Source organism: Hyposmocoma kahamanoa, unplaced genomic scaffold (genome assembly GCF_003589595.1).
Source record: "Hyposmocoma kahamanoa isolate Upper Pololo Valley unplaced genomic scaffold, ASM358959v1 59411, whole genome shotgun sequence".
In the NCBI taxonomy this organism is placed as follows: domain Eukaryota; kingdom Metazoa; phylum Arthropoda; class Insecta; order Lepidoptera; family Cosmopterigidae; genus Hyposmocoma; species Hyposmocoma kahamanoa.
This window is the reverse complement of record NW_020653834.1, coordinates 1-10,598: the sequence shown is the minus strand read 5'-3', so window position 1 is coordinate 10,598 and position 10,598 is coordinate 1. Positions and strand designations below refer to the sequence as shown.

At 41.3% G+C, this 10,598-nt stretch overlaps 1 protein-coding gene across 1 annotated transcript; it reads left to right on the top strand.

Annotated features, from left to right (window-relative positions):
- Positions 1–733: 733 nt before the first annotated feature.
- On the top strand, positions 734–10,472 carry LOC113229363 (anillin-like; the record flags this gene model as incomplete). The annotated part of the gene is made up of 6 exons (XM_026462918.1): positions 734–821; positions 2,145–2,291; positions 4,326–4,471; positions 4,936–5,016; positions 5,372–5,539; positions 10,272–10,472. Coding segments are annotated over exons 2-6 (666 nt in total), but the record flags the coding sequence as incomplete, so codon positions are not given.
- Between the last annotated feature and the right edge of the window lie 126 nt (positions 10,473–10,598).

The window sequence follows — 10,598 nt, the reverse complement described above, 5'->3', positions numbered from 1 at the left end:
TCATCATATTAATTGCGTCACTCATATTGCCCTTCTTGTCTTAACTATGCCTTAGCATTTCGGAACTTTCGAGATATTGCCACTTAATGTTTTTATTTTTAATAAAAAATGTCAATTACGCTGGTTTGGCTTAACAATAAAACTGAAAAGATGTAAAAAAAACGATTAGAGGGGGTTGTAGATCTCGACGCACTGATCCTAGATATGTTAATAACTTAATTTCGTTAAAAATATCCATCACGTCACTTACGGTCTGTTGATCTGATCGATGAAATTCAGTAAACGCTGAGTCACGTCTTGTTGTCTAATATTTATTATTATATTACGCTTTAGTAGCAGTAGAGCTCCTTGTGAAAGAATTCGTCCAGGGCAGTACGGCCACCTTACCTATTTGTGCCGCCAAGCAGTAATCTCAGAATTACTGTGGTCCGGTTTTGAACGGTTAGGTTAGGTGAAATTAAAGGCACCTATGTCTCAGGGTGACAGGCGCAGTGGCTGTGCTCCTCAGATCTTTGTGATTTAAAGCTCGGAAGTGGCACTGCAACTGGCGACACGCACTGGCGCACGACTTGTTCGTCCCATCACTTGATATTATAAAAAATGAACGTAATTATACTGGGTGACCCCGTACTACTCCACGATGCCAAGACGACGTGTTGCCCCGGCGGCGACCATACTCAAGTGCTCATGAGCGTGTAAAGTGTTAAAATCATGCAATCCATTGTTGCAGGCAAGCCAAGCTCTGAACCTGTGCGCGTCGACAATTGAGTTCAGCGGGTCTACGGAGCAGGCTGAGGGCGAAAGATTGTTACTATTAGCAAGTAAGTCAAGAACTCCTGCATTAAGTGTTATCTCAAGGTACCACGCCCACCTCACATTAACCCCTTTTTTAAGACTACCGCGACACTGTAGCGCATCGTCGATGTTTGCTCAAGCGGGAGTAGATGACTTCTTTGCTGTGATGCGAAGAAAGACAGCGTCACTACTCTCAAGATTGCGTTCTAGTCATAACAGCATCCTGGAAATGTTTACTGTTAAACTCGATACGCTGTTGCTTCGCGATTGCATCCAGGTTCTTGTGAGGTAATGGGGTAGTCGGCGCCTCGCGCGTAATAAAGTGTGTTTTTATGTGTTTGTGGTTTGCCTCTGTATTTACTAATAATAGTCGTAAGTTTAAATTGTTTGTATTTACTGCCAAGCAGTGTTAGGCGTTAATCAATTAAATTTCAATCAGAAATTGAATCAGATTAAAAAATCAATTCAATTGAAATCAATTGCAATTGATTTTAATTGCAATTGATTTTTTAATCTGATTCAATTTCTGATTGAAATTTAATTGATTTTAATTGTAATTAAATTAATTGCAATTATTTTTTTTAGTTGTTGTAAGAAACAATTGAAACTAACAATTAAAACCGAAAGTACCGAATAAACGTGTCATTACGAATATGGGTTAGGGGGTGGGTTAGGTTTGTGTTAGGGGATGGGTTAGAGGGTCGGTTGGGGGGTCGGTTGGGGGGTCGGTTTGGCGTTCGGTTGGAGGGTTGGTTGGGGGCTCGGTTGGGTGCCGGTTGGGGGGGTCGGTTGGGGGGCCGGTTGGGGGGTCGGTTGAGAGGTTGGTTGGGGCGCCGGTTGGGGGCGGTCAGGGGTGAGTGACCCACCCCCTAACCCACGCCCTAACTCACCCCCTACCCAGCCCTAACCCACCCCCACATGCCCTATAAACTTATCATAATTGTTAAATATCATGTAATAATAATAATAACGCACACACTCAACATACCCCGCACTAGGGAAACCCTGTGTCGCGGGTGCCATTGACACACACATATAGACAACCACAAATTACACCCAAACTCACGAGAGAAACAAATGTAGGCCATACAAATATTTCTCCCGGCCCGGGAATCGAACCTGGGACCTCTGCGTGGCATGGTAACCGTTCGGCCACAGAGGCAGTTTAGAGGCAATGTCATGGATTAAACTTTAATATCAATCAATCGAAAAGCTGCACGACAAGATTGAAAATCAGCAATCTGAATATTTGGCCTTTAAGCTGTTATTGTTATTATGTTTTTTATTACTTTCGGCCGTCCATAAAAGAATTCATTCTCTACATAAATTGTGTTATGAAATATTTTCAGCACATAGGCGTCAAGCGTGTCTACATGAGGTGCAGCGACTGCAGGTGGAGGGCGCAGGCGAGGCGGCCACTGCCGGGATGGCCTCGCTGCACATTCACGGCCTCAATGTACCTTTGCGAAGAGACTATATACGGCAACTTAACGCAGGTATACAACACTTCGGTCCGGCCGGATTCGAACAATATATATAATAAACTTTATATAATAACTACTCTATTAAATAAATTTTAGTAGCAGTAGAGCTCCTTGTGAAAGAGTTCGTTCAGGAAAGTACCTTACCTATTTCTGCTTTAAACGGTAAGGCTGCTGGAGAAATTACAGGCACATTTTTTGTATAATTCAATAAATTCAATAAATATAATTTTAAAATTTAAAAAACTTAAACGTCTGTTTAAGTACTTTTAAATGTTGGGCATAGTTATAATTGGGAACAGATATGCCTACTGTATTAATTTTTAAGTGTTTTTTTTATATTGTTTGTTTCTTTTCAACTTATGTCTCAGTATGACGGGCCGTCCCGTCACTTAGTACCATAAAAAACCTCAATGATCGGAACTGAGGGAGATAATTTACCTAAAGTATAAACGTTTTCTTAGTATGGAGATACCCATTAGTTGTATGATGACGGTACCCTAAAATCAACACAACATGAATCGTAAAAATTATGGAATGTTGAAGAAATCACTAATTAGTCTTGACTAAAAGGTTAAATTCACATCGCAAGCCATTAAGGTTCCGTTTTATAGCATTTTCTACGACTTGTTAACGAAAATCCGAGATACTAGATTACAAAGTAAGTACCTCCCAATATTCCGTTGTTCGATTCTTTACTACATAAGCTGCGAGTCCATGTCATTCGCATCCTCGACTCCTGTTCATTCTGCTGAACCTTTGTTGTATAATTTCTTTATATATTTTCTAAAATACATGCTTCTCTTAATTCAACAAGTATTTAAATTCAGTGAAATCCTTCTCCAAGACAACTACAGAAACTCATCGTAAAATTCAAACCTTCATTTCTTCGAACCTTTCACTCACCATCTCCCACAAGAAGAGGAGAAAAATATGACTCGATTGTCTCTTATGTTATTATATTATACTGTTTATTTTTTAAATGACTAATGTATTTAAATACGTAAGTACGTAAAGAAACACAACTACGATATTATTTTTTGAGACAATAATCTGTAGCAAATACTTAAGTCTGGAACAAATGCCAGATTGACGAAATAGGCGCTTTTTAAATTAAGTTCCTGATAATTATTATTCGTATATCAATGTCATAATAGTCCAATAATCACAAAAAATATATATGATTTCTAGTAGTTCTTAAATAATTGAATGTATTGAGCAAAACTACAATTTATTAAGCTCTTTTTACGAAATAAAATTTACAGTTATGTCCTTCAAATTGAATAAAAAGCAATTTCTCTTTACATGCAAATATCCGTTGTTTATAAAATTTACGCGAAAAAATAGATAATTTAATTTCAAACAGGATGTATTGTTCACTTTTTTTAACTTATATAGTTCATAAGTTAAAAGTTATTATTTGAAAAAAAAAAATTCGTTCCCACTCGCGAGGTCTGCGCACGCTCTACGCTCCGAACTACGCTCATTCGCCTTTCAGGCTTTGCGACTGGTGGACCGCGCGTGTGTTTTTGAGCGGGTTTATGCCACAAAAACTGAGAGAGAAACTGAATCCAAGCATAGGCATTACCAGAAACCCAGACCAGACCCAAGTTCAGGAAGTTCATTTAAATAATCTGTTGTAAAGGAAATCAAACCCAGGACCAAGTACGGAATTCACTCAGCGACCCTTTCCAGAACTCCTAGGCCAAAACCATTTTAGAAAAATTTTCCAAATGGTTCTACCGGGAAAAAAATCTACAAATCTCTTAAAACACGACCACACACACAGCATATTCTCGTGAGAAAAAAAATTCACTTTATTTAACACATTTGAAGTTCTATATTGTATTGCTATTTCCAAAGTTCGACCTAAGCAGTCGATTAGACGAATTAGACGATTGCATCGCTAAACTCGCGATTTATAGGCGATTGCATCGATGCAAACGCACGATTGATCTTATTCTTTAGTTTGACTAAATTAACTCCTTCAATACCGATCACTATTAAATAATATCTATAACAGAAGACTTATTATGTATATATGTACAGACGGCGCGGTGGGCCACCACGCCGTATGCCTGGTGAAGTGCCGCGACCGCGTGCTAGCCACCAGCATGCAGCAGTCGCAGCCCTCAACAGCGCAGCTGCACTTCCCCGACGAGATCCGCATGGACGGGCTCACCAGCGACTTCAAGGTACAGTTAAATATTTCCACAGTAAATTGACTCATGAAGTATTGCCCTCCTTGTCATAACTAACGTAATCGACATTTTTAGTGAAATTAATTTAATATATTATCTGGAATGAAATAATACAGCTTGTGTATGGTGTAACGTTAATTACGTCTTTTAGATTCAGGGGTGGTAAGCTGCACTGCTCACTCAGGTTCAGATGAACTGAAAAATATTAATTGTAATCATATTTAGTTTAGCTACACTCTACTATCTCGGTGGCTCAGCAATAGGTGCTAGTTGAGGAGGCCTCGAGGTCGATACCCGGTAGCTGTAATTTGAGAAATAACGGGTAGTGCCCGGAGTTAATTTCTTTGCTCTGGTGGAAATTTCCTAGTTGGAGACCCTGGTAATTGCGTGTAGTTGTCTTTATTATACTATTATTAATTTTGTTAAGATTAAGTCTGTCATATTTTATTTTCTTACAGGTGACTGTCGAAGTATACCTATTACAAGCGTCTAAGGAAGTGCTGCCACATGACGTCAAATACCACATATTTAATAAAAAGGTATAACACTATTTGTACATTTATTCACTTGATAAACTCGTATGCAGTATTCTTTATTAATTAATTTATCACTTGATGACTGCACATGCAAACATTTTTTGCATTTGTATGTCCATGTTTGAAAAAAGCTTAATAAATCTCGTTGAACACGTGCCCCGCACGTTCCCAACACGCATTGGGACTTTAACTTTATCATAAATTTTAATTGTAAACTTGAAAAGTACTTTTTTGTTTCGTTGTACAAAATAATTTATCAATACCGAGATTAATTGTTCGTTCCCATATCCGTAAGTGCATCGGCATTCGGTCAAAGGACGATTATACTATTCTGATAGTATTTGTTTTGTTTTTTCAGTCAAACTCAAAATTGTTAACGCCGAAGTCGAAAGTGTCGGAGTTAAAAACGCCGCGTGTACAGTCGCCAGCTGGTCCTCTCTCGGTACGCAGTCCGCAATTCCAACTGCACGGATACTGCATCTTCGCACTCTCGCAGGCTAACAGAAAGACATTCACGCTGAGCAAGGTAAATTAAATTCTCATATACAGTGATAATATTTATTTAAGTATGAATGTCGTCACTCATCACACATACATTTTCAGTTAGTATTTTTATTTCAAATATAAGATAATACAATGTGTTGATTTGCATTCTCGCCATATTTACAGAGGTCATTCTATGTCCAAAACCGAACCCAAATCACCAAAAATATTAATCCAAAAAAATGTCCGCAATTAAACAAAAAATAAATTCATCATCGGTAAACATCGATTCGCAATGACTTGATCCTCCTTGATCCAAAGACCCAAACTTGCACGGCACTTGCTACCAAAACTTGTAGCGCAGCCGGTGGAACCGATAAAGTATTGCTATCTCTTTCTCAAACGCATTACCTCCCTAATTAGTGGGCTCGCTCACGCACAAGGATAAGGTGGGATAGCTGAGCTCGCCGCAATTCCAGTGACTAGTTAGTCTCTCACGAAATACCACGGGGTTTTTACATACCAAACAAGAGTTAGTGTAAAAAAGAACCGCTACCAGATTTACCAGAACCCGCAATTCCATGTGCTAGTGCGTCACTATTACCTATGGGATGATGAAACCTAGTTTAGAAGTTACGCGGAGGACATTACAAGTGTCTTAGAATTGCGCGCAAAAATCGTCTCTGCTTTCAAAGTTGTGAAGTCAAATGTGCTAAGAAAGTTGAAACGAAACTCACATGTGAATTTGCAGCTGTGGAGCTAAGTACTTCTAGCAATACTTTCTTGTAACCTAAAGTTGGTAAGTACCAAAATCTAAGTAAGTAACAAAAAAAAGTCGGTCAACTTTTCTAATTATTAGAAATAATTAGTAAATTATAACAATACGAGTACATAATCATAATAAATAATTGGTAAATAAGCAATCGAGAAAGATAACGCGCTCGGTGAAGCGGGTGGCATGGCGAGGTCACTGTCCGCGCGCGGTGCATACGATGTAGGGACAATGATGCAAAACTTTACTAGATACTATTAGCCAGAATATTGAACAGAATATTTTTTTTAAATATTTTTAGATGATTTAGCATTGTTTCTATTATTTGATCTAGAATTTAAATAATATTATCTAGAATTTAAATCAACACACTGTTTGAAAGTTGTTTATTTTATTTATAATTAATAATTTGATTGAAAAAAATTGCCAAATGGCTTGTCTATTACATCTAAAATAAAACACAAAAAAAAATTCAATCAAAAACACTAATAATATAAGTAATGAAAACCAAATAGGAACGAAAATTAAAAGGGACCGCTCTGAACCGTACCCGGCTCAAACGTCCCCATCACACTAGCCGCATTACCGCGCTGGATGGCCAGTGAAATCTGCTGCACCAGGTAAGATCCAGAGCGTGGATCATAGCCCCTTTCTCGGAGTCGGCGGCCCAACTCCCGCACAAATTCCTTGGCCTCAGCAGCCCAAGTCCCCGCAGTCTCCACTGCAATTGGCACAAAATCGTACATTGGTTCCAACGCGCTGTATTTTGTGTGTTTTAATTTTGCCGCATATTCCGCAGCTGACCCGGCAAATCTGGTGGTGTGACTCAGATGGGACGGTGCAAATGTACTGACACACGTAGCGTCCCACAATAGGCATCGACCTCTCCGCCATGGAACCAATGTAAGACCGTCAGGCCTCTTGCCATCCGTACGGCACAACCCCGGAGGTTCCAAGACACAAGGCACGTTAGCCAATACCAAAGCCCGGCGAACTAAATCGTTAATCGCATGATGCCTTGAAAACCGCCCCGCGCACCTTTGACAACTGAGGCCGTGGTGGCCATTCTCCTCAACCATGACCCCACAAATGCAGTGATGCAGTTCACAAACCTTACATCCCAACCGTAAAGCAACTGCAATTCTCAAAGAGTCATTATCCAGCAGTGTGCCTAAATGGGGTGAAGGCAATGCCTGCAACCACGCTCCTGATTCAGGCTTAATTGCAGCCTTTAGACGTGCCACGTTATCACCCGATGCCTCACCTAATAGCGATGTAGTGATCTCCCTACACAAAACATCATCCCATCCTCTCTGGACGACGACATTATCCGGCCGCTCATCACCCGGACAAACAGTGGACCACCTGGTAAGGGCCTCGGCAAGAAAAGGTATCCGGGTATCGTCACCATTGAAGGGTAATATACGAGTGACTAGCCCCAAAGACCTATGACCCGAAGCCAAGAAAGCCACCAAACCGATCTCTCAACACCGACGTACCCCCAGTCCGCCATGACGAATTGGAAGAGCAGCTTGACACCACTGTGATTCAGTTAGATGAACATTTAATATAGACTCAAGTGATGACTTCAATGTGTCGTCCAGCCTTGCCACATCGTCCTCGAACAACCAACTAGGAGAAGTTCTCAGAATATACAGCACGCGTGGCATCGCAAAACAGCTCCGCAATAAAACAAGCGAGACGTGTGCCGACAAGTTGTCCAAATGTTCCTGAGCTCCAACCAATGCCAACCTTTTATCCTCAAGAGCCGCACTAACCCCTTCGGGAAAGATGGGAGCGCCCAGTAAAGACAAAGATGATTTATGAAGTCGTCGCACACCTGGCACCAATAATTCCATGTCCGACAAAAAGCCCGATTCCACAGGACCACAACAATAAAGCTCACATTTGCTTGGGTTTATCTCCAAACCTATCGCCCTCAAAACGGGCACAAGGTTTTTTAAATCATTTAGCACCACTTGCGGGTTCCCACCAATCGTTCCATCATCCAAATACCATACGTTTAGGGGTGAATCCAAAGAATAAATAACTTTCTGTATGGCTAGACAAAATATTAAAGGCCCCAAAGGATCGCCCTGCTGAGCCCCGACTTGCGAGCTTACACACTCATTGTCAAAGAATAACTTGCTGGCTGTGGAGTAACACTGATGAAGAAACGGATAAATGGATGGTACCTGCTCCAGAACCTCCCCAAGAATAGTGTCCCTCTCGACACTATTAAAGGCATTCCTGATGTCTATTTTGAGTATTATGGCGTGCTTATCCTCATTTGCAAGAGCAAAAGCTCGAGTAGCGTGTATAGCCGCCTCACAACCTTGGGCAGTACCGAAGCCTATCTGAGTTGGTTGGAGATAGCTTGCCATTGAATCCTTAACCATTCGGCAGCACAGTTTGGCAGTTAGACGACGTATTGTGCAGCCTATAGCTATCGGCCTAATGCCTCCATCCTTCTTTGAAAGAGCACAAAGAGAAGCTCCGTACAAGTAAGGGCATATTACGGGGTTAAGTGATCCCTTTAACAAGAAATTACATAAATTCGTTATGGAATCCAGCAGTCGAGAACCATTGCTACCGGCCGAGGAAGATGTCAACTCCTTGAGATGCTGCGGGCGCAAGCCATCCAAACCAGATGCGGACCCGTTATAAAATGAACTAATAGCATCCCTCACTTCGACAGGCGTCATCGATACAGGGTGACTCGCAATCACTGGTCCCGGAGGAAACACTAGCGGCCTAGAAGGAATCGGATGCTTGTCCCGCAAAGATCCAAGAGTCCCCTCGTTCGAAGGCGCTAATGACGAGTCCGACAAAAGTAGGCGGACTGCACCCCTCAAATCGCCATCGTGAACCTTGTTTTCTATGCTCTTGTATAAAGACCTCGGTTTACGAGTGGTGCTTTCGGGAAAGTATAATGCTGTACTGACCACATTATCCTTCACCTTAGAAGTCAATGACTTCTTAGCACTGCTTTCAGGAACCCTAAGAGCAGAAAAGGAAAACGATAACAAAGAAAACCAATCCTCAACACTGTTGGTACGCAAGCAATTGTCTATTATGGAGCACAATTTTTCCGCGGCCAGGCTCCTCGCGCCCTTAGGTATATGTTTCAAGATGTGAACCCTGGCTTTAAGATCCGACAATTTGTCCAGACAAACTTCGTGATGAGTCGCTGTCCGTGAAGACTCGCCATCGCCCGAAGGCCCCGGTGCAACCGCACCCTGCCCCGAAAACGCCAGGCCGCCCGAATCAAGCAAGTCAACATCTCTGTGAATACGAGCAATGTGCACGTTAAGACCTCTTGGAACAATATAAAGTTTCAGTGATCCTGGGCAATAAGGACATGTAGTCTTAGAGGGGCTGCCCATTATTACGAAATTAAATTGAAATTTGTAAAATAAACATGTAAAATATATCTAAACAGTAAAATGATTTGATGTAAAATATTTCCAAAGATTCTTGTATAAAATCGCACTGAAAACATTGATACACATTGACAAAATTTGGTTAACATTCTTTCTTGAAATCCTAATTTGTTGAATTACAGATTACATTCATTTAAAACAAAACTACAATAAATAACAAATGTGAATCCGCAACGTAGGCTTCGTCAGGTTGTTAGCTTATCTTGTTTCACTACTAGCGGCTGTTATGCATTCCTGTGCTTTGTTGACATTCCTTTTTACTTAATTACTCGTGAAATAATCACGAGTCTTGTCTATTCATTTCAATTATCAATGAAATTGTTTTTTTTTATTATCGTTTCACATAAAAATAAACGGCCATAATCCACCACTCTGGTCGATAGCAGGTTGGAAACTTAATATATTAGCTCAGGGGGGTTGTGAGCTTTCTCCGAAATGCGGGTTTCATTACGATGTTTTCTTTCACCTCTAGTATAGGAACATGCTGCGAAAGGGTTTTGTAGTGTCTAAGCTCTTTCACGACTTATGGACCAACGGTAATAACAAGAAATCGTCCTCAGGTGCCATGCGGCAGTCCCTTAGAGGGGTCCGTGACAATGGACATTGCGGCGCGCGTGCGCGTGCCCGCGCCGGCGCCGCACGCCGCCTTCCTCACGGCCTTCGACGACGTGTCGGGCCTGGGCGCTTGGCACCGCCGCTGGTTCCGGCTGCAGGCGCCCCGCCTGGCCTACTGGAAGTACCCCGACGACGTGCACAAGAAGGTAATTCGCGAAAAATATCACTACTTCGGTAACGTCATATTACCTTGTTCATTTGGAAATAAGACATTGTGCAATATATCGTACCCTCAGGGAAAAAAAGGCATAAGACGAAAATACTGATTTTTC